This window comes from Hesperophylax consimilis, chromosome 7 (assembly GCF_061612785.1).
Source record: "Hesperophylax consimilis isolate HC1 chromosome 7, BYU_Hcon_1.0, whole genome shotgun sequence".
Classification (NCBI taxonomy): domain Eukaryota; kingdom Metazoa; phylum Arthropoda; class Insecta; order Trichoptera; family Limnephilidae; genus Hesperophylax; species Hesperophylax consimilis.
The window spans coordinates 26,901,882-26,927,507 of record NC_142842.1 but is presented as its reverse complement, the minus strand read 5'-3'; the positions used below and the strand labels follow the sequence as shown (position 1 = coordinate 26,927,507).

Here is a 25,626-nt window from a genome sequence, read left to right as displayed (position 1 = left end):
ATGTGTTTTAATAATTTATCATCAATAATTTATAAAAATATATAAACTAAATTAGCTCTACCACGCGGTGCTGTTGTCTGTGCAGATAGATAAACAATAGCGCGTGTTGCGTGTTTCTGTTTTAAAAAAAAAACACACATTTGTACAGCAGATGGCGTCACGGGTGACAACTATATAATATAATTACATAAAAAATAAGCGTATTTGAGTGCAACGTTGTTTCATAATTTGAGTGCAACGTTGTTTCATAATTTGAGTGCAACGTTGTTTCATAATTTGAGTGCAACGTTGTTTCATAATTTGAGTGCAACGTTGTTTCATAATTTCAATAAAATCGGTGAAGAACTTTAGGAGATTTAAGATTTTGAGCAAAAGAACATTTACATTTTTTATTTATATGGATCGTGTTCTAAGGTATATTTGTCCACATATTCGCTTGGTTATATATATATTTTTTTTTTTCCTACCATCCGATTTTATGTCCGGGATAAATCTTTCCCATAGGAAAAACTAAACCCTTCCACACACTTTTCCACAAAAGATCATCTAGTCAATCAACATTATGCAAGTGCATTACATAAGTAAAATAAATACAAAACAATACAAGAACAACACGTCAACTCACCAGAGATCAAATGGGAAAATAATTCACCAACTCCAGATATTTTCATATCAGAGGGTTCGGCTCGGTAGAACTCCTAACAGGGCCTATAAATCCTACTGATCCCTCAACATAAATATTTAAAATATCTTTCGTTATCCTACATGTATATAAAATGACTGATTTTTGCATTTTTATATATAAATTTTTTGATAGATCTAATACACCTAAATTTTTGATGAGAGAGCTAGGTATAATGCCAGTAGCCGAAATAACGAATGGTAATATTTTTATAGTCTATTTATAATTATTATTTTAGTTATAAATTTCATTAAATTTAAATATATTCGTTATATTTAAATTTAATAAAAATCTTGACTTTCACGAAAATAAGTGATAATGAAAATTTAGATTCTCTTTGAATGATTAATTCCGGTTACCTTCTCTATAGATTCACGGTCGCTGTGACTTTTATTGAAATCTAAAACCTGGATCGATTGTTACTGATAAATATTCTATCGACCTCTTAGGCGTTGCCTTCAATGAGCACTCATCACGTGCTTTGCATCCTAATTAGAGTATTTTCCCCACATTAATTCTACATGGAATGCGATGTCATCGAAAGGTCAATTTACAGAATTAAAAACCAATTATTTTATCGAACAAACAATCCAATTTCTTAAATTGTTGTTATTTTAGAGGTTTTTTTCAAAAAAAGTTAAAGAAAATTATCGATACACCTGCCATAGAATAGGTACTAGATAATGCATTAAATAAAACTGTTTGCTGTATTGATTCTAGGGGACAACACATATTTTGTAAACGTTGGGGATGCGTGTAAACGTTGGGGATGGTGTTTTTAATTAAAGAGATTATGAAGTATGTATCTTGCCAAATAAGGTCTCGGTTGAATATAAGCGTCGACACAACCCTTGTACGTTTACTTAACTTTCTGCTTAAGGAATCGATATCAATTTTCAATAATAAAACATAGCAACGATAAATGGAGAATGCTTTCTCATGTTTTGTTAACCATTTTTGCTCACACTAATCCTTCAGTAAGATTGCGTTTTTATTTGATACGGCAGATAAGGACTGAATTAAATTGAAAACGACCAATATGTTACAAAACAATGTATTATTTGAGGTAGAAGTTTTGAGTATAGGGGAAGGAGATTTGGGAAGAGGAAAGTGGGCATGTACCTGGCTCTTCAGATCTGGTCATCAAACTCAGCTAAATCCATTTCAAGCAACGTCTAAATTCTCAATAGTGATCTCACACCAGGGAGATACTGAGAGTATCTTCCACTCTGGAACGTGACGCAAATATACTTTATATTATTTTTAATGCATAAATTGTAAAAATCTTAATTATTTTTAAAAAATTACTTCCACACGTCGGTATTTCAGAGCCTTGCCCCTCAAACACGGAGTCTAACACAAAATAATTTTGAAAATTTAATAATTTCCCAATTTCTCCGTTAAAAAAGTGTATTTTGCATGTTAAAAAGTGTATTCTGCATGTTAAAAAGTATATTTTGCATGTAAAAAAATGTATTTTGCATGTTAAAAAGTGTATTTTACATGTTAAAAAGTGTATTTTGCATGTTAAAAAGTGTATTTTGCATGGTAAAAAGTGTATTTTTCATTTTAAAAAGTGTATTTTGCATGTTAAAAAGTGTATTTTGCATGTTAAAAAGTGTATTTTGCATGTTAAAAGGTGTATTTTGCATGTTAAAAAGCATATGTACCTACTCATAATGAGTATTAATTACGTAAAAAATTTGTTTTGTTTTAATGTGAAACGGCACAACAGTCACGATAGGTCCCAACCGTCTGGAGCCAGGGAGACTATGGCATTCTCAATTAGAGTATGCTGTGAGGCTGAAGATTGTGGAAAGAGAAAGGAGATGGGGAAAGGTAGGTGGAAAGTACCTTACTATTCAGATCTAGTCCCCAAACATGGCCAAAGCCATTTCAAGCAATATTGAAATTCTTAGAGTATAAGTGAAGTGAGTATAAGTGAAACGTGCTGCAAAAATACGATATTTATTTTAAATGATTAATTTGTGAAATCAAATTGATTTGAGCTTGCGACCTCCGGCTTGCCATTCGAAAGCCTTACCTCTCGAACACGGAGGCTATTATTTTTCCAGTTCTATTATGTTCTTGGCTAGTATACTAATTATTGTAATGAAAAACAATAATAAACATTCTTACCAGCTGCATGGCCAATATGGTAAATAAATGTATGCAAATTATAAACTTGCATTCCAATACACACCTATAAAGGGAACAGGTTATATTTTTTTAAGAAATAGTAATATTTAACTCACTTGCTTACAAACTTCAGAAATTCAAAACCTATTTACTTCTTTAAATGTATTCTATTTACACGACGAAGTAAATTTTTTTAAACTTCCGATTTTATGTCCGGGTTACATCTTCCCCATAGGAAAAACTAAACCCTTCCACACACTTTTCAACAAATGATCATTTGGTCAATCAATATTATGCAAGTGCATTATATAAGCAAAATAAATACAAAACAATACAAGAACAACACGTCAACTCACGAGAGATCAAATGGGAAAATAATTCACCGACTCCAAATATTTTCATATCAGAGCGTTCGGCTCCGTAGAACTCCTAACAGGGCCTATAAATCCTACTGATCCCTCAACATAAATATTTAAAACATCTTTCGTTATCCTACATGTATTCAAAATGACCGACTTTTGCATCTTTATATATAAATTTTTTGATAGATCTAATACGCCTAAATTTTTAATGAGAGAGCTAGGTATAATGCCAGTAGCCGAAATAACGAATGGTAATATTAATTATCAGGTGAATTGTAATTAAATATTATTTAAATTGTAATTAAATTGTTAATTAAATATTCAAATATTTAAATGGTTTGATATTTTTATTGTTTTTAGATAAATGTCATCAATTTTTGTTTTGTTAATCTTGGATAGGATAATGAAGGTATTGTAACAAGGAGGTGATATAGTTATACTTCATGATAATTGTATTCTATGTACGTACTAACTCGCAGTGCTCAAACTGCACACAAGGCTAATTCATCGCCGGGCAGTATAAAAGGTTAGGACACATCCACAAAAGTATCATTCACTTCTGTTCTACTGAAGAGATATCCAAACTTTCACTAAAATGTTCAAACTGGTAGGTTTTAAAATGAGTATTATATAATCGTAGTTAAAAGTTCATTAAAATGTGTTTAAACTTAAACTTAATGTATTGAAAGTGGAGTCAAAGATTCAAAAATTTGTGACAGATTTTATAAAATTGTTTTTATTTTTTCTTTAGTTCTTCTTCGCTGCCCTGTGCGCCATGGCCTACGCCAAGCCCTCTGCTGTACTGGCTGGCTACACCGCCCCTCTGGCCTACGCCGCTGCCCCAGTGGCATACGCTTCCCCCTACAGCGCCTACAGTCCGTACGCCTACAGCGCACCCCTGGCCTACTCTTCTGCCTACACCGCTCCCTATGCCGCCTACAGTGCCTACCCCGCATACTATTAAACATGCATAAGTTTATTATTCTTTCTGCCATCTTCCTCTTAATTTATGTTTGCCTACCCCGCGCTAAACTTACTAAATATGACATCACAAATTAGTCATCAAAGGATTCCATGACCAAAAATAAAAACATTGAAAAAAAAATCCTAAAAATTTTCTCTGCTCAAAAAAATGATCGATCTGTTATTTATTATCGTATTTAAATGAAATAAACACTGCCAAACCAAAATATTATTCTATCATTATGTTATCATCGATTTTATTTAATGGTTATTTTATCACTGAAGACCGTAGAAAATATTTGTTTTCACTAAAGAACCATCAGCTCTATTAAATAACAATGCTAGAGTTGCAAGCATAAATAATATTCATCACCCATGCTTCGTAAATTCAATATTTTCAATTTGGCATGCGGCTATGGGTACCGCCGCCTTCGGAACCATTTATTGGATAACCTACACCTCTGCCTCCCAGGTCACCCCCAAGTAGTTTGCTACGTTTGGTGACTTAGCAAGGGTGCCCGGGTTCGTGGGGTGAGGTTTGTCTGGGTCTTGGCGCTGGACGAGTTTGCCCTCTTACTGCGTGGTAGGCCGGACGGAAGAGACCAATCGCCTTGTACCGCAGTGGGAGGGATGGATTAATACGTCTGTTACTCCTAATCACACTGATACTCAGATTTCTACCCACAACTCAAACCTCTTCCTCTCCTTCCATTTCCATTAAAAGACCCTCCATACTGCATCTTCAAAGACGACATAGGCCCTGAGGGAATTTATTTTCCTAATGTAAAAAAAAAATGTTTTTATTTTAGCTACTTTCATATTTCTGGTGAAAATTTTTCCAAGATTTAATTAAATTTTGCAAGTGTGCACCCGAACCGTGTGAATTATAGCAAGTGTGAACCCGATCCATTTTTATTGTAGTAAGTGTGAACCCGATCCGTGTTTATTGTTGCAAGTGTGCACCCAATTCGTGTTTATATCTATTAAAATTGTTGCTAAAAATCATATACATATGCTAAATACAAACATTTTTCAACTTTCTTCAATTTCAACTTCATATGGAATCCGAATGCTGACCAGTTTATATATAACCCATTTCATAAATACCACCACATCAGGCTTGATTTAATATTATAATCATTTTTGTCAGTGTGTGAACAAAAATTAGATGAAAATGCTTTTCACTGATACCACAATAAAAATAACATAACTATTATGATAAAATACTGGACGCATTCCATTATTTTTGCGTGAATTTATTAATGTTAACATAATAAAAACCTTGATTTGTGATTTATTTTGGGGTATTATGCCGTGTTGTTACTTCCTTCTTTATCCAATGTTTCGGACACGCTGTCCGAAACTTTGGCTAAATAAGGAGGTACGCGGCATAAAATTTGTTTAGTCTTGGAAATCTTAAATCGTATCTTGGCTATGTTCTTGACCATGCCGGAGTTTGGTTTGTGATTATTTAAAAGTAATATGAAAATAATATGAATGTTTTTCGCCGATTGAAACCCTTTAATCAATTATATTTGCAGCTATAAGTTCGGGAGGTTGGATTATTATATCCACATTATGGCATTCAAGTAATGTATATTTTTTCTTAACCACTGAGTATATTAACCGCTTCAAGTACTAATAATAACTAAGAATTATTTATACGACAACAATAACGAATAGTAAATATACTAAGCATGAGTCATTAGGGGAGAGTAGTACGTTAAGTAGGGCTTACAAAACTAAAATCAGTAATAAGTAATTTATTTATAAAAATAACGCAATCATAGCTTTGCGAATAAACTCAAGATAGTAGCCGCAAAAGATTGAAATCTTAATTAATAATACATATGTAATGATTTTAAAGTTTTCCCCAAAAAGATCGCCTTATTAAGACTAAAAAGTTTGTACACAGTTTTTTTTAAATTTCATTTTATTATTCATTGCATAAGTTTCTAATAGGCCAGAAGTTAAGTTTTTTACCGATGACAACTTTTTGTACCTCTTTTTAACACTTTTTGTTGAATTGTATCTTTTTTTTGAAAGAAAGAGTGCCCTTAAGGTAATTTTTACAAAAACGATGCCTAAATCATCAACATACAGTGTCATGAACGTACATACAACATACATATTAAATCATTAGTATACATTCATACATGTTTGCCTAGCCGAGCGACAATAAACGTGAGTGTACGGTGACAGCAAATATCACCGCCAAACCACGATACAAAAAAAATATTAATATTATTAGTACAATCGAGATAAAAAAACAACACACACAAAACAATACAATAATTACATAAACTTCTGCCTTAAAAAACGTATTACCACAGACATGTCCAAAAAAAAAGTTACAAAACTTAAGGGCCAAATAAACAAATTGAACAAAAATATCATCACAAATTCACAACGAAGAGTTAAAGTATTATATAGTAAAATATTGTCGGAATTTTAAAGACGTAAGTGAAGAAGCCATGCACACAAATATGCGACGAGCAACCCTGGTGTATTGGATAGACCTGCGTTTGAATTTATTCTAAATAATATTTACATCTTAAAGAAGTAAGTGATAAAGTCGTGTAAAACCAATATTAGGAGCGTGGCCCGGCGTAATGGACGGAACTACGGTCGAATTTGCCCTAGTAGACCTAGAAAATGTATCATTTCCGTGGGGTTTATTTTAATTATTTCTGATGAACGTGTTACTAAAATCTCAGATGTTTCTAAAGTAATCCCTCAGGAAGTAACTAATTCTTCTCTCCCTTCCTGAAAAATAACATCTGATGCTTCCCTTTAATTTTAGAGTTGAAAAACGTTTTATAAAATTTTCAAACCGTCTTAAATAAAATATTTTAACGGAAAGTTACTGTTTATTAAATTTAAAAATTAATAACTTGCATCCGTAAAGATCGCTCTAAAAAAATTTTTTTTATCTTATGAATTCGTCGGAATTAATGCAAGCCTTGAGCAAACCCCCGTTAGTAGTCTTGTGTCGCCTTAAAAAAACTAACTTTTATGAATTAATATTCAAAACATTTGATACAGCGGCCCTACATAATTGGGACCACAAAAAATGTAGTAAAAGTATGTGTTATGTTACTCAACTAAATCAGAGCTTTGAATTTATTTTTGGTACAGTGATTTAACTGATCCAAAGCGAACCACTTCAAACCACATTGAAAAGTCAGTCTTAAAAGTGAATCAGTGCATTATTAAAAAAAAGAAGTAGAAATTTGAATTTGGAGGTATTCCAAATAAAGAAAAAAATACCAGAGCTCGTTGAGCTACGTTTATTCACCTGTACATGTGCACGTATTTACAGTGAGCACGTAGTTATCGTATACCAAAATGCACTCAAGGTTATAATGTTTCATTGACCAGCCGTATAAAAGCTTAGGACGCATCTACAAAGAGCATCACTCATTTCTGCTCACCCGAAGAGTTAACCAAAACTAAAACAAAATGTTCAAACTGGTAAGTTTAAAAATATGGTCGAAATTTCACAAAAAATTGTTTACACTTGAGTCAAAAAGTAATTTAAGTTGGGTAATGAATATAAAAATAACTTGAAAATTAGTTACACGCTTTGATTTGTTTTATTTTTATTTTCCATAGTTCTTCTTTGCTGCCCTGTGTGCCATGGCCTACGCCAAGCCCTCCGCCGTGCTGGCTGGCTACACCGCCCCTCTGGCTTACGCCGCCGCCCCCGTGGCATACGCCTCCCCCTACAGCGCCTACAGCCCCTACGCCTACAGCGCTCCCCTGGCCTATTCTTCTGCCTACACCGCTCCATACGCCGCATACGGTGCCTACCCTGCGTACTTCTGAATATCTAAAAAAATATAAGACCGAAATGCAACCCATAACAAAAGATTCGTAATGGCGATGTAAATATTTTGATGCCAGGAGTACAAAATTGGAAATGAATATATTTTACAGAAATACAAAAAAACATACTCGAATAAATACAAGTTTTTATTATTTTCTGTATTATTACCTTACCTCTAATATGTCAAAATCGAGTATCTACTCTATATACAATGTGGCAAAGAGAAATTCTTTCGTGATGATCAAAAATCATGAAATATCGCATAATATTGAATTCGTAACCAAATTTCGAAAGACATTGGCAGTATGTCAATGGAACAGTTACTTGGTATTATCTAGTTCTATGAAATATTATGTATGTCAATTATTAGCGACACATGTCGTTACACATGGAAGATCATATTGTGATTTCAGCAAAAATTGTATTGTGGCTTTTTTTATATTAACTCCACACAGGAGGCCCTGAAGAAAATAATTTCCCTCAGGGCCTATGTCATATTTGGGGATGCTGTGTGGAGGGTCTTTTTGTGGAGAGGAAGGATTGAACATGGGTCTTGAAGAGTCCCATGTTGTAGGAGGGAGGAAACACAGAGGCCGGCAGCTCGTTCCACAGCCGAGCTGTTGAACTTAAGAACGAATCGTAGAAGCGACCCGTTCTCATGTGACAAATGTCAACCATGTACAAATGTTGGGCGCACGTTTGGCGTGTATCCCGACTACGCACCGGTGCCGAAGGGATCAATGACGCTAGTTCCTCAGAGCATCTTCCATTGTAATACCGATAGAACAAGGACAGCATACCTACCTGACGCCTGTGCTCTAAAGATTGCAGTCCGTTTGTTAAGATTGGGGAATCTATCAAACGGACCGCCCGTTTCTGCATAGTCAAGGGTTTTTTCAGGTATTTTGGGGCTCCGGACAAGGGATGGATGCAAAATTCGACAGTAGGGCGCACTTGCGATTTGTACAGGGTCAGCAGTTGTGTACTATTAAAGTATCTGCGGGCCCTATACAGTTCGCCCAGCTTCTGAGAGGCCAACTTTACTCTGGCTTCGATGGAGCCCCCGTACCTGAGCTGGTCACTTATAGTTACACCAAGCATATCAATGGAAGGCCTGTTCGGAAGATTGCTTCCGTTGAAGGAGACTAGATTATCATTTGGATCCCTTTTAGACGTAATCAGAAAGGATTGGGTCTTTGAAACATTAAATTCGACGAGATTATTTTTACCCCAGGAGGAAATACTCACGAGATAACCGTCCATTCTCTGCTTCAAAGCCCTCCGAGCCGTTGGAGTTTGTGTGCCCTTTGGGGGCTTGTCAAAAAAAAAGCTATCTTGAACTGTATTGTCATCCGCGTTACAATGAATCGGTGCACATGTCAAAAGGTCATTGATGTGCAACAAAAACAAAGTCGGAGACAGAACCGATCCCTGTGGGACGCCAGCATTATAAAAGCTATCATTATAAAAGCGATAAAATAAAATTAACTGTTTTCTTTCCTCGGCAAAGGATAATGGGGTCATGTTCTGTAGGAATTCTCTAAATCTGAAGGATAGAAGGGACAAATGTCCTCAAATAATTACTTAATTTGTCAGCTGTGTTGATTTTTTGCTTTCTACCGATTTCGTTTTTTCGCTCAAGCTCTCTTTTATTTATTTATTTTATTTTTTATTTATTTATTATTTTATTTACGCCCTAATGGGCTTTTACATGAAAATATACATTTAATAATAAGTTGAGGTATATACGTTCTTCAAAGGATATGTTCAAGAAAAACAAGTTTTTTTTTCTCACCAAAAAACTGGATTCCAAAAATTAATTTAAAAAAAATGGCTTGCTGAATGGTTTTTAATTGACCTAATTTAATATAGTAAATACCCTTAATAACCGGAAAACCTACATAAACCATTAATATTTAGATTTATAAAAACAGTGTATGAAATGAAAAAAACCCTTTTTATCTTGGTTGAAGCTTCATTTAGTTAAAATTTTAACTAGGGCTTTAAGTTTCAAGTTGTTATGCTTACCGCTCTGATAAATCCACGGTTGCATCCGAAACTAGTTATAATTATAAATTGGTGTTTACACAATTGATTTCTCATACTCCAAAGTTACACGATGTACTTTTATTTTTAATAATGTTCCACCACAAAGTTCAGAATAATGAAATTATTCCCCCCCCCATGAAATTTATTTTTCTGGGGACAAATTTTATATTTTCTTGAAATTCTCTAGCCACCCCCCATGATTTTTTTTATTTTCTGGGGACAAATTTTATTTTTTTGAAATTCTCTAGCCACCCCCCCCCCCACGAAATTTTTATTTTCACGTAAAAAAATCAATTTTAAACATGTCCCACCTAACAGCAAATTCGGCTACTTTACCCTACCTTATGAATGAGAAACGGCGATATTAGGTCAAGACCAGTTGGCAACACTGAATTACTGACAGGAAATTTCCGAACGTTTGCGTCGACACAAACAAAAAATGTATGCAAGAGCTGCGTTCCACATGACGTCATTCGGTTTTTTCCATTCGGTTTCTCCGAACGCGCCGGCCGGCTTGAATTTGTTCCGTTCGGAACTAAAACGAACGTGTGCGGCAGTTAATGTATTTTCTACTGATTCCGTGCATTCGGATGTCCGAATACGGAAAACGAATTCGGAAATCGAATACGGAAAACGTATGTATGCGGCCAGCCTTATCCGTTACCGCATTTTTTACGATTACTCCATAGAAATGGAAATACTCCATTCAGCTGTGTTTGTAAAATAAAGCTGAAACTAGGTTATTTTAATACTTAATACTTCTAATACAGGCCTGGTACAAATTACATTCTTGGACCGAGCGCTCGCTGTAAGAGAAACTGTTTAATGTATGCACTAACGTTCAGAAAATAGCTTCGAAAAACCGCTAAAGGTGTTCAGTGTCTGACAACTGAGCGCAGTGAGTTATACACTTACTATCTGAGTAACTTATTTTTGAAATCAGAAGCACACTAATTAAAAAGTCACTGCGGTTTTTCTTACTATACAGATTTCCTGAAAATGATGTCTAAATATTATATTTTAAGTTCATTTTATTTTGACCAAAAAAAATATGACTTTAAGCAAAAAACAATCAGATCCAATCAGGTTACTCTTTTGGACGATGACTTGTGCTGCTCAGACCACCGGAGTAATTTTGAGCATATTTTGTCATTTTGCAAAAACGTTTTGAGACATCGCTTGTCATAATGTGCCATATTTATAGAACTTAGGAATATGGGATAAACAAAGAAATCTAGGTGAATTCATAGGCTTTAACTGCAGTAAGCAGTTTTATATGTTTTCATATTAATATTTCGAGGAATGGTATTGTGATGAATCAAGGTCTCTCCCGAGATAAATGATATAAACCATCATAGTAGCGCCATCTATCGGCACAGTCGCATATGAATTACAGGGAACTGCATACAAAGGTGGGGGAGTTTCCTTTAGGGTTGCGACGAAAGGGGTAGGCGTGACTTTCTGACAGGACAAAGGAAATTACAGATAGGGGGCGTGTTTAGGCTTTGATTTATATAGCATCGACCTTGGAAATATTCCCACAAAATGAATAGGTGAACGAACGGGGCTAGGATCAAGGTTAAATCACTTGACATTCTAGGGGTTCAAAACCTTTTTTTTTGGCATAACATCACTCGGACGAAGCGAGATTTGGTGGAAACAGGTCTGTTACTCGAGGTTAAAAGAACTAAAGGGGTTGCCGATTTCAGACACTTGAGAGTGTTGATTTTGGGAGAAATCCGAACATGGTTTTGCGTCATTTAGTCGGTAATAACCGTTATCGAAAGTACTTAATTTTATACGTGGCTTATGGAAGACGAAAATACATTAATATTAATGGTTAAACGATTAGCAGAGGAATTATGACCGAGTACATACGAGTTTGTTGTGAAGGGAACTTGAGACCTCTAATTAATGTGAAACGAGTTGAGGGACGGAGACAGAAGATAGGCGTGTGGCAGAACCATTAGGGTCAACACCCATAATTGCAGAGAGGAATCGTGAAAATTCAGTAGTAGTTCTTAAAAATAAAACTGGCCAAAGAAATAAACAGGTTATCAAACCGATGCGGTATCAAACAGAAGGCAAGGGGTAAGCGACATGATGTGTAGTGGGACATTTCAACTAGAACAAATACCGAAAAGACCTTAGGAGGTTGGAATAATCAGTGAAAAGTGTGATTGTTATACTAAACTACGGAAAAGGAAGGTGAATAAATGTGCAATGTAAGAGACGACCTTACGCAAGGGATTTATCATACGGAGGAATGGGAATGTTTGTCAGAAGTGATCGATTCGGAATGTAAAGGGAGGAACGGACGTGTACACCATTCAATTCGACAAAAGGCGAGTTGCGAGTTCTATTTCCACACGGAAGAAAGAAGACTGAAGGTAGGCTGTAGGAAATGTCCACGAAAACGGAAAGTTAAAAGGAAAAGTTTGGCTAGTTACGCGTAAGAGGGTGTCTTAGCGCGCTAAAGGGAAGGTCATCAGAACACATATCACGGACCAAATAGGAACGCGAAAAATTTAAATTAGAAAAACAGGTCAATTTTGACAAATTAGAAGGCACCTGCCAGATGAGGCAAACTTAAGAATTTCACCAGTACGGGCCTGTGTTGTGAAACAGCGAATGCTCATTTTTTCTGAAAAACGCAGGAGTATAGGCCTGATAAGTTTTAAGTGACACAGAGGATATTGGGCGAGAAATGTAAGGCCGTAACGCATCGATAAAGGTTGGATCGCAATGACAAGCGTAGTTAATTACTGTTATAAAACATCATGCGCGGGCACAAATCGGGGAGTTCGTCACAAGTCGCCGAGGGCCTTTAAGGAAGTATACGCGCCGCGTTACGAGGAATTATCACTTTGGTAAATAATTCTGGACTTCAGAGATTTTCTGGTCAAAAACATACAGTTCAATTCAGTGTTTGAAGAAATTAGACTCAGTGTCCTTGACGTAATAATAAATTCAGGTTGAAAAGTTTAATTGGTCTAAATGAATCGTAACTAAAACTAATAAACGTTAAAATTCCTTCTCGAATAAAGAAGAACGCGATTTTTATGTTTTAAATAAAGTCACGGATTATAAATGAGTTGTAATTAAAATTAATAAACGCTAAAATTCCTTCTCGAATAAAGTTGAACGCGATTTTATGTTTTAAATAAAGTCACGGATCATAATCGAGTTTTAATTAAAATTAGTAAACGCTAAAAATTCCTTCTCGAATAAAGTTGAACGCGAATTTTATGTTTTAAATAAAGTCACGGATTATAAATGAGTTGTAATTAAAATTAATAAACGCTAAATTTCTTCTCGAATAAAATAGAACGCCAGAGTTAAAATCTCTCGCTTCACTTTGGTGAAGCCTCGGACTAAAAGTTAAATTCATAATTGGAAATCTATATACCTAAGTATCTTGCTATTCGCGCGATGGTCTCGATCGAAGCTACTACTAGGTTAGGGAGGGGATATCGAAGCACATTCATTACGGCCGGTAGAGGGGGTAACACAAGCAAAATTATGAAGATAAGGTTGAGGATGTATCAGGTAGAGGTAAAAATTATTATGTATAAGCTCAGGGAAAATCTAGTGATATTCGCGAACACCCCCCTCAGAAATGGCAACGGTTGTGTAAAACCCAACCTGGATGTTTTTATTTAGCGGACAGGGGCTGGGTAAGTGTTTTTTATTTCCAATTCAATTCAACCAAATTCCCAGATGGACTTGGAACGCGTGATGCTGATATTTGCCGACTGACAGTTACTACTAATCCACTTTAATATGTACATAAAACCAACATGTCAATTTTCAGGATTCCCCGACAATATCAATATAATTACCCTCAAGCCTTACCCCATTCCCAAATTTACCCCTCGAATAAACTTCATAGTTGGGTAATGTCTGATAGTGTCGCTGCAAATCCGTTTCTCACAAACACGGACTAGACAGAAGGATTTTTTTTCTCACGCTATCACGTGAGAAGGGTTGCCAGCGTGGACGGATCGGGCCAACGAAGCGCTGGATGGACTACACCCTCTGACGGAGCCGTGTGGAGTTATTGGGCACGAAAGTGGAACGGAAATAGTGATGCCAATTGGTAATGAACGGGAACATGGCCTGCAGTTGGGGCGTGTAGGACGAAGGCACTTTGGACGTCTGTGAAAATCCACGTGGAGGGCGACGGCGTGAGATGACGTGGGGATAAGTCCGCAGCACTATCACATTATCAAATGGTGTCGACCGAGAGGCTGATGTAAGCCAACTGGAACGCTCCCTTGGCGGAATTACAGCAGCTTCTTTGAGGTGAACTGTAGGTCTGACGGCACGTGGGAGTTTGAGCTTCATCAGGCAAAACCTACACGACACACTTTTTCGCGTTAGTATCATGATATGGGATGCAATTACCTTCCCTATCTAGACTCAGTAAAGTAGTTCGTCCGGAGGAATGGGCGTTGGAGCGATTTCGGAAGTGGCGTGATGACTTAATTCGCTTTCTCTTGGACGTGAATGGATCCGACAGGTCAGGGTACCTTTATGAAATGGGTCGCCAGCTGTGGGGTATAGTCTAGCCACGTCGGAGTCAGCGTTTGATTTCTGATCACCATCCACCGTTCTCGTATTTGGTCAGCGGAGGAGCCAACGTAATTTGCAAAAAAAAAACATTTCGATCACATAGTTTACCCTTCCTCTCCCCCCCCCCCCCCCTCTCGTCCATTCCCTATAAAAGATTAAGTGTCGAATAACAAAATTAATATATGTAAAACAGAATGGAGGCGACCCCGGAGCTGAGATGACGAAAACCGTCGCACTATGCATGTCAACACCATACTATACTAATTTATGCAATAACGAAACTATTTCATGTCCTCGGATTTATTAAAGGTAGGAAAGAGCTTAAAGGAAAGGTTTACAAGCGATTACCACTGTATAAGAGTTAGGCGTACTGCAGGTGACAGGAGTAGGCTAAACACGCGGTCTTGTAAGAAAGTTTTAAAAATTTCAATGGTAAGGGGATCATTCACTCTAATTTAAACGAACCAGGATTACCACAAATATATGCATTAATAGCCCGTTCATATCTCATATGAATTTCAAAACCAAAAAATACACAACGCTGAAAAAGGGGCATTATTGCGAATTAAATCTTAAGATCTTCTGCCGTATGTTCCATACGGGGGTCGAAAGACTTAGCTAGGGTTTCTTCTTAAGGTAGTCCTTTAAGGGCGCCACCAACAGCTTAGGAAAATCGAAGGGCGATGACCAGGATGTTACAACATTTTGCAGATCAGACAGGAGAAATAACCATTACTTCAATATAGGTATAAATGTAGAAGGATGGAATCATTACAGTATTAATTTAATAATTTGGTAAATGTATACATTGACACCAATCACTCCAGTGGATATCAGATTTCTTATTTAATGTTAAGATTAAGCTTCGTAGGAAATGTTAATAATACTTTTTTACCGTCTCCGTTGTGAACCTGCGTAGATGATGGACTTCCGTAACTCTCACAACTTTTTTTATAAACACATTAGCAGGCAACTTTCAAAGTAAAGCGAAGAGTTAAAAGTTTCTTATTTTCCTATTTTGTTCAAAACACTTGATCAACCCTTAAAAACAATGCCAGGGCTGAGCATTTCAAACACTCGCTTGTATCTAGATTACACGAAGTTAGTAATAGATACGCAGATGTAGCGGATCTATTTAACAACATTGCATGTTGTATATTATATATTGCCTATTATAAGAAGGCTTTACTACAATATCGTTTCAATCAATACTAATTTAACCTAAGTCTAATCATAAGTTTTGCATGTATCTTACTTTTATGTTCGTTGAGAGTTTCTGTTTATTTTATACTAATGACGTTTTTCGGAGGTGATCAATTAAAGTTATTTACTAAGTAATTTTTGTTTATTTTTTACTGATGATTTATTAGTCAGTGAATTCAACGCACTCACAAAAGGGTAAACTAATTTATTTATTTAACATCAACCGTATAAATATACCATAAACAATAAATCATATTCAGTGACATCAGAAAGAATAAAATAAACAGAAAATCCACAAGGACTTAAAAGTAAGATATATCAAAAACTTATGAGTAGACTTAAGTTAAATTAGTATTGATTGAAACGATATTATAGTATAGCCTTCTAGTACATACATTGCGTGATGTTAAATAGATTCGTTACATCTGCGTATCTATTACTAACTTTATTTAATCTAGATACAAGCGAGTGTTTGAAATACTCAGTCCTTGCATTGTTACATTTAAACTCTATTTTGGAAAGAGTAGCTCTCGTAGGTATATGAAATTCAATGAAGTTAAGTAAATCCGGGCTGTTTATAGTGCCATTTACTATTTTGATCATATATATTAAGTCGGATATAATACTTCGATCTGAGAGTTTTAATAAATTTAATTAATTAATTAAATAATTATAGTTTATGCTTTCAATGGGAATACCGAGTTTAAAATGAATTTAGGAATTTACGTTGAATTTTTTTGATTGAATCTGAATGTATTTTAAAATGGCGGGAACAGACTGAAGAGTTATATTCGACTTGACTTTGAACTAAAGAAGTATTCAAAATTTTCCAAAGATAAAATATTCATAAAGCCTCTTGAATTTCGAAGAATGTAAACAAGAATTTTCATTGCTCCGTTAAATTTACTTTTCATGGAATATAAAGTATGATTTAGAGTCGGGTTCAAGGTTAATAGGGCTATTAATATAAATTGAATATTTGGGACATCATTACGCAACTATCGTTATTGGTCACAGCTTAGTCTGCAAATATTTTTTGTGCGTGAAATGAAATGTAATTTTGTGATCAACAATTTAATGTCAATTAGCAAAATGTTTAAGAGCATTGTGATTAGAATCTGATTGTTATTTTACAATTTAACAAGTTCTATCAACATTATTGTAGTTATCGTAATTTATTTTTGGGTTATCGTGCCGTGTTGCGCTTCAGTGTCCATCACCAAGTCAGATGTGTAAATTGTTTTATTTATTTATTAATGCATATGATCACAATTACATGATTTTATGATTACCAGGACAACACGAACTCTTACTATTGCAGCGCTGACCAACGTTGACTTAGAGAGTTTACAAAGCATTTTAAGGTAATCCAGTGCATCAATCAAAGTTTTAGCTGACAGTAAAATTATCTGACGTCCATAAATGTTTTATTTTTATTTCTTAAAAAATCTACTTCAATCAAAATGTAGATCTTTTGCGAAAAGGGGAAAACGGAACATCTTTAAATAATGATTTCTTTGTTATGTTATTTTCTAAAATCCTCCTTCAGAAGTCTCTCAAAAATTGACTGAGCGTAAGGAAGTCTGTTTTAACTCGACCATTTGGCTTTTCCTGTCTATAAATTTGATTGTTACGTTCAGGTTCCTTTCAAGATATTATTGGATGTAATATCTTGATTTTATATTTTATTTGTCTTAATGGATTCTAATGGTTTTTATGTTGCCAGAGTTCGCATGTTCGTGAGCTGCTAAATTGAAAAAAATCAATACTATGGTAGTACCTACCGATTTGAAAAATGTTTGACAAACGGATTGTCATTGAGATGGCGACATTTCTTTTTTATAATTCCTTCTTTGGAAAAAAAATGTTACCTAAAATATGCATGGCTTAACATTAATTGGGTAGGTATTTACGTACCTCCAAAAAAATCTTAGGAATTCACAGGAAATTTTCTTTTTGATTTATTAAAGTAAGAGAAAATTAGAAACACACCTTTTCAGACGCGAGGCTTACTGTTCACAGAACTTCGAGTATTATATATTTGTGCTACAGAATATTTATAAATAATTTTATTTGGAAGTGTGCAAATGAAAACGATCAGCTGTTTTCGTAAACAAATGGTGGAGATGATTCCTTGCACGTTCCCATTGTAATATATCAATTTGTATACAAACATATGGTGCATCACAATGTACACAAGGACAGTTATAAGTACGTTCCATTGATCGACCATATAAAAGCTGACGATCGACCCACAGAGAGCACTACTCACTTCTGTTCGCCTGAAGAGATAAAATATCCTAAAACAAAATGTTCAAACTGGTAGGTTCTTCACAACAATTTGTTTGCAAAATTTCAAAATATACCAAATGCCTGCCTGCTTTTTTAAGCCTGCAATATTTTTAAGTTTTCAAATGAGACATCTTGTCGATATTTTTGTGGATTTCTTTGTGTTAAGTGTTAATTTTTTTTCCACGGTATTGGGTAATTTTGATAAAAACATTTTTATCAAAACGCAATATTTTGAATAGAATAAGGATTAAATTATTCAAGCTTTATACTTGAGTAATATTAATTTAAGAAAATAATAAACTCAATAAAATTATGAACCAAAAGATAAAGTAAATACTAAAAAAGTGTGGTCGTGACTGAGACTCGAACTCGGAACTTCTATTCTTTCGGGAAGTGTTGGAATTCCGTTATTTATTATATTATTTTTAAAATTATTTTCCATAAATTGTCAGCCATCTTTCTTAGTAAATAATTTTATTTTTATTTTTTCTTTAGTTCTTCTTCGCTGCCCTGTGCGCCATGGCCTACGCCAAGCCCTCCGCCGTTGTGGCTGGCTATACCGCCCCCTTGACCTACGCCGCCGCCCCCGTGGCATATGCCTCCCCTTACAGTGCCTACAGCCCTTACGCTTACAGCGCCCCCCTGGCCTACTCTTCTGCCTACACCGCTCCCTACGCCGCCTATAGTGCCTACCCCGCATACTACTGAACATAATAAGATAAAATGAGGTTTTACAATGTACCAAATGTTAACACATCTGAAAAAAATGTACATAAACCATGTTATACAACAATATCAAGCATTTTTAATATAAAACTTGTTTGCGCTCGATTTTATCTTTGCGTTAATTAATTTCGTTTGAAGAATATCTGTGATCCTGAAATTGAAACAAAATTTATTCATTATTCAATTTTATAAAAACAACCAAAAACACCTATTTTTAATTAAATGTCAATCTCTTAGGACGGGTTGTTTCGGAGAATTTGAACAATTCATCAAATTTCAACGTTCATTTTCAAGCTCTGTGAAAGATTTTTTCAAGTTCTGTTTTTATTTCAGTTTTGTCAAGCAACTAGCCTACAATGATATAGTAACAGAACTTGAATAGGACTTTCACAGAACCCGAAAATGAACGTTTAAATTTGATGAATTGTTCAAATTCTCCGAAACAACCCGTCCTTAATATTTATTTAAATCTGAGGTGTTCTGTTTTGATAGCACTAAAAATCTAAGTCAAGCAATGTTACTCTTAAATAAGATTAGACGTGTAATTATATTTACACCCTAAATTATACGTTTGAGAAACAAACTGAACGTAATAATTTCACATTGTTCAAGTTGTCTGTGTACTCTGGAGCTCTCGCAACAAGAGACTAGAAACAAATTAGTTTAATCATACCTCGGTGCAAAGGTTACATAGAACACTTAGGCTGTGAAATGAATTTTAGTACCCTAGGTATTTTTGATGTCCCATACTTTGTGCTTGCATGCCCTGAACATAAGTATAATCCTGATAAAGGTGATCTTTACCGATTTAAAAAAAATGTCAGGACTTCAGATAATAAATTTCAACATAAAAGCTAGTTAAGTTTAAACGCGACGTTCGTTATAATATACGTGTTCATAGATGGAGTTAATTTAATTATTTTATTAAAATACGCCTTTTGCTAGCTATGCTTTACAATATTGAGACTAATTTTAAGATAGCGCACGTACATACAATTGGAATATAAATAAATAGTTTTGTCCGAATTAAAACTCATAAAAGAGGCATACAAATATAATTCAATTCAATATTTTATTTGTAAAATGTAGGAACGTAGCAGCTCCTAATATACACATGTCAGGAAACATGTACTAAAGCGGAAAATATGTGAATCTAAATCGGACTGGTTTATTCGAAAACGAAAGCTTTAATCAAAAAAGTTATACCATAAAATCGACTGTAAATTTGATGTAGATACACCAGTTTCCCGCTTGTACTACAAGTTTCCAGACACCGTGTATTTATATATATATATAATTATTTAATCTAATATATGTATATATTAAACTAAATTAAATAATTTACTTAATTTATTTTGTTTTTATATTACATTTAAAGCTTTTATTATTGTAACTATTATTGAGCTATTTCGGCGATCAAGGCAAACGATTAGAAACCTTAAAAAATAATTGAAGAAAAAATATCTTATTTCCATTAAATTTTATTTTAAAGACAACTTACCATTATAATTCCTTAAAGTAATTCAGGGATTTACCAAACACTTTTTAATTCGTTTCATAATAGAGTAATTACAATAAAGAATAAGCACAGATTTAATAATGTTACAAAGAATACTACATTTTAAAATTGACTGTCCCGAATTACTTCAATGTATCAATATCCATGTTCCCAAAAAATCATGCCAACATTTATTACCTTTTTACTTCAATAACCCCAGGACACTAGCTTACCAAAATTCTCTGATTCCGATACTTCACAATCTCGGAAACAAATATTCTGATCTGGGTGATATATTTCATTTGAAAACTAATCAGTATAAATGTTGTATATTTTATCACTTTTATTCTTCTAAACACAAATAGACCTATGTACCCATATAACTTCTCCGCTTCTACTATTTTGTTTTGTTGAATCTTTTAAATTCAATTATATGCGTGAGGATTCATTTTTGCCTTTGTGTACATTCTTCTTTATTGTATTAATTTCTTAAGTGTTTACTCTGATACAAAATGCTTGTATTTTTTTAAGAGAAAAGAATACTAAGGCGTGTAATAAATAAATAAATAAATTAGCTATAAACTTTAATAGTATTCATGTCATTATAAATTATAAAACAATGAAGAAATCCTGCTTCTATGAGCAGATTATCATGAAAGTGTTTCACACAACTGATTATAGACGTAAATTGGCCTTTAGCGAAAATATCAAAGTCATTTTAAGTGTTCGCTACGTTTGGTGATTAAGCAGGGGTGCCCGGGTTCATAGTGTGAGGATTGTCTAGGTCTTGATGGCGGATGCTTTTATCCACTTACTGTAAGGCGGGATGGATTTGGAAAGAGAGGTTGGGAGAAATCTTTTTACCTCCATAGCAGGACTCTCTCGACCCATCGCATTGCACTTCAGTGGGAGGAGTGAATTCAAACATCCGTCATTCCTGGACACACTGACCCCCGGATTCCTACCCACCCCTCACATTTTTTACCTTCCCAGATCTTAATCTCTTACCTTCCCTTAAAAAAACCTTCTACACAGCATTTCTAAAGATGTTATGAGGTAAATTATTTTCTTCGGGTCCCCCTGTTTGGATCTAATGTTAAAAAAAAACATCATAAAAAAAGGTTGGGGAAAACAAAATCGTACAAATAAGTCATCTTAATTTAATAAAACTTAAATATATTCAGAATTTTATTAAAAACATTATCTAATTTCATTAACTATAAATTTGAACGTAGAAATAAATGGAGTTTTACGAATTAAATACGGTAACTACCAAAAGCTCACGACATATTCATACGCACGTTAAACGCAAATATCATGCATTCTAAAACGCGAATTTTAAATTATGTTTAGACATAATTTAAAATTCGTTAGTTAACATTACGATTAGTCGTCCTAATATTAATTTTCCTACTTTCGTGTCTAATTAATTAATTAGGTAAATAATTCAACAAAATTATCGTGTGTACAGTTCGCGTTATTTGGGAAACCATAATTTTTCTACACATTTATTTTTATGTTGGTACAATTTTTTTTACATTTCAGAGTTATCCAGTAATGTTGGCCTCACTCGGTGGCTTACCCGTGCTGAGGCCTTAATTTTATAATACAAAAATATAATCTACACAATAAGAGAAAACAATACATTTAAAATATAATCTTATGTGTTTGTGAGTGATTTGTGTTTTATATTGGTTTTGTGTGTTACGTGTAGGTTTTTTTTATTTTATGTTATGAAATTTTGATAATATTGTCTTTTTTTTTCTTTAATCCATTTTGTGTCTGAAGTTTTTTTCCTCAATTTTATTTTCAAGTGTTAGACTGTCGAATGCTTTTATAACATGGTATTGATAGTGTCTTTGTCCAAAGCTTGTATTTACTGTCGGAGTTTTTTTTATATTTTCTTGTACGCTTGTCTAACTGGTGTGTCAGTGATATTTTGTGAATATTGAATTTTTTTTTGTCAAAAATGTAGTTTAGTAGTGTTTTAACGTATAATTAGCGTATATCTGGTACTTCATAGCTGTTGAATATTTGTTATATATTACAATCGAAAAACATTTTCTACAGTCATTTGATTGGCTTTCATTATTTCGAAGATCATTTATTTAAGTTTTTAAGGGAATATTTCAATTCTCCATGGCTAATGCTGAAAATGACGCTGCAAGCTAAATATAGATGTGTTGATCTAAGGTCGAGAACATCTACAAATATAGATGTGTTGATCTAAGGTCGAGAACATCTACAAATATAGATGTGTTGATCTAAGGTCGAGAACATCTACAAATATAGATGTGTTGATCTAAGGTCGAGAACATCTACAAATATAGAGGTGTTGATCTAAGGTCGAGAACATCTACAAATATAGATGTGTTGATCTAAGGTCGAGAACATCTACTAATTTTATAGACATCTACAGAGCTCGCTTTTGGGAGTATTAAAACTTTTCTTTATAATTAAAATCACAATTTTGTATTACAAAATATTATATGAAGAATGTTTTATCAAATATAAGCTTCAATGATTTCCTTATTTATTTACGCCCTTTTTGGGGTTTTTTTTTTTTTTTTTTTTTTTTTTTACAGTATTACCGCACAAGAGTCCCAACTGCTCCCGTCTGGAGCCAGTGAGACTATGGCATCCCCAATTGGGGTATGTTGTGAGGCTGAGGGTATTGGGGAGGGGAGGGAGATGGGGAAGAGGAAGGTGGGGAAGTACCTGGCTATTCAGATCTGGTCACCAAACACGGCTAAAGCCATTTCAAGCAACGTTTCAATTCTGAATGGTGGTCTTACACCAGGGCGATACTGAGAGTATCTTCCACTCTGGAACGTGCCGCAAATATACTATATATTATTTTAAATGAATTAATTGTGAAATAACACAAATTAATCAAATAAAATTTATTTGCGCACGCCGGGTTCGAACCCGCGACCTTCGGATCTGTAGTCGAAAGCGTATACCACTAGACCACGCCGGCCATCATATGAATGGTAAAAAATTGCAGTATATATTATAAGAAACAATAAAAATGCAGTAAAAATCTTGTGAATTTGTGATAAATTAAAGATACTCACTGATGCAATGAGGAATACATATGGAATGAGGAATACATATGGTAGTTAATCCCAGAATTTCTGCACCGAAATAAATCCAGACCAGAGCAAGCAATTCTGGACTATAAAACACATAATTTAGAATTTTATATAGAAATACTGTCAGTGAAAATCGTTCTGTTTGACAATTTAAGCATTTTCATATCATTTATGAGTGTTGTAGTACAACAAAATTGCTAGAATTTTATTGCTTTTTTTGTATTCTTTCAATATCTTGTACGCTAATTTTGTATAAATAAATAATTTAAGTTAATTGTTTTTAAGACTTTGATTCCTTACTCCTATGATCATAAATCTCTCGTTGAATTGGAAGTTGTAATACCTCTCAAACGCGTCAACAACGCACTTATATGGGTATTTCAAACACAACACTGTGAAATAATTAAAACGGAACAGATTATCTTGGAATTTTTTTATTTATTTCTTAGGAGAAAACATTTCATTAAATGTGTAAGAATTTTTTAGATTTTCAACTTGAAATGTAGTTTGTACTCGATATCAGAAGCATTGTAGAATATTTTAGATAAGCATCTTAAATATATTAATATCTTTTTGTAGTTTCATTTTCAGAGATTCGTCTTATGTTCAGTAGTAGGTGGAATAGGCAGCGTAGGGTGCGGAGTAGGCCAGGGGGGCAGAGTATGCGTAAGGGCTGTACGCGCTGTAAGCGCTGTAGGGCGCGGCGTATGCCACTGGAGCTGCGGCGTACGCCAAGGGGGCGGTGTAGCCCGCTACGACGGCGGAGGGCGAGGGCTTGGCGTAAGCGAAAGCCAGCAGGGCAGCAAAGAAGAACTAGAAATATATATATGATTAGATTCATAACAACCATTTATTTAGAAGAGAAATGTCTGCAAATTATTAAAAAATTTGTCTAGATTTTGCAAATAAAATGTAGCAGAACAATAAATATCATAATAATCTTTAGTGAAAAGATTGTTTAACCTATCGGAATACCGGCCGCCAAGATAAGGGGTGCACTTTTTTCGCATTGGCATATTGCCCGCCCATCGAGCGACTAAAACTTTTCCCAGATACTTGGTTCACAATAAAATTATAATCTATATAAAATCTTAAAAAGTGTTTAATTTGGGGAAATGTGGGGTGCAATACTACACAGTAATAATCCTTATAAAGTATGCACAGACGTCACAAATAAATATTAGTATGCCGATGTAAAAACACTTTAATGATTTTATTTTCTTTGACACAGGTTGAATTTGGAACTCATTAATTTTCAAGGAATAAAAACAAAACCTTTCATTTCAATCGAATTATTGTTTTGGAAACTGTTCATTCTTAGTTGGACACAATAAGTTCAATAAATAAAATTAATCCACTTCTTGTTTTAGACAGTACAGATTATTCTCTATTATTTCCACGCTCATACCGCAAAACTTTGGGGCGGTTATTCGTGATAATCAAAGAAACAACGTTTTTTAAACTAATTCTAATTTTTAAAAAATGAACAAAAATTGTATAGCGTTATCGTAGTTTTACTTTTGCGAGTAATGCACGTGTTTGTATAGCAAAATGGGCACTCTGACATCTCAAATCCTTTTAACATAACAGTTGACCGACAGCGAAGAAATAATAATTATAAATCTCCGATCGTACGAAAGCTCTGTAAACCGCACAATTATAAGAAATTTATCATAAAGTTTGTTTGAGCACTAATGAAAAAAAAACTTCAGTTTTTTATGTCTGAACCCAAAAAAATTCGAGGTACGAGGGTGGAACACGGTGCATAAGCTTTTAAAAGTGAGTGGCTTAGCGAAATATTAAGATTAAAAAAAAAAAATTTCAATAAGTATTTTTTTTTTGACAAAAAAATAATCACAGTAAAACAATCAAACACTAACCAGCTTGAACATTTTGATTTTGAGGATATCTTCTGGTTCACTGAAACTGAATGATGCTGTTGGATGATCTGTCTTGGTCTTTTATACTTCACAAAATAACTATGACACTACCGATGTCCTTGTTTACATTTCATGTACTTATCTGTCCACCAATTGTTTAGTATGTCCTGCATGATCCTACAAGAAGGATCATTAATGCTAATCACGCTATTGCCAATAATATTGTTATTTGGCTGTTCACAGGTACTAACATATTTTCATTCGACAAGACGCAACGTCTAACCATTGATATTTACCAACATTCAATGTTGCAATTTTTTTAATCGCTATTGG

The 25,626-nt window shown here is 34.3% G+C and overlaps 1 protein-coding gene and 3 long non-coding RNA genes across 4 annotated transcripts in view; 3 read left to right on the top strand and 1 right to left on the bottom strand.

The window, feature by feature from the left end:
- The window catches only part of LOC149422555 (uncharacterized), a 32,739-nt gene extending 7,313 nt beyond the window's left edge, over window positions 1–25,426 (bottom strand). The window contains exons 1-2 of the mRNA XM_089633587.1: window positions 25,294–25,426; window positions 24,021–24,226 (exon numbers count right to left, since the gene is read on the bottom strand). Coding sequence (XP_089489713.1) covers window positions 24,021–24,226; window positions 25,294–25,305 — 218 coding nt within the window. The 5' untranslated portion in view covers window positions 25,306–25,426. The remainder of the gene's footprint in view (window positions 1–24,020; window positions 24,227–25,293) is intronic.
- LOC149422558 (uncharacterized) lies at window positions 3,740–4,363 on the top strand. The gene is made up of 2 exons (XR_016302404.1): window positions 3,740–3,790; window positions 3,935–4,363. It is a non-coding gene; the product is annotated as an uncharacterized LOC149422558 (long non-coding RNA).
- LOC149422557 (uncharacterized) lies at window positions 7,570–8,103 on the top strand. Its single transcript, XR_016302403.1, has 2 exons — window positions 7,570–7,620; window positions 7,762–8,103. It is a non-coding gene; the product is annotated as an uncharacterized LOC149422557 (long non-coding RNA).
- Window positions 18,048–18,889, top strand: LOC149422556 (uncharacterized). Its single transcript, XR_016302402.1, has 2 exons — window positions 18,048–18,124; window positions 18,590–18,889. It is a non-coding gene; the product is annotated as an uncharacterized LOC149422556 (long non-coding RNA).
- Window positions 25,427–25,626: the final 200 nt, after the last annotated feature.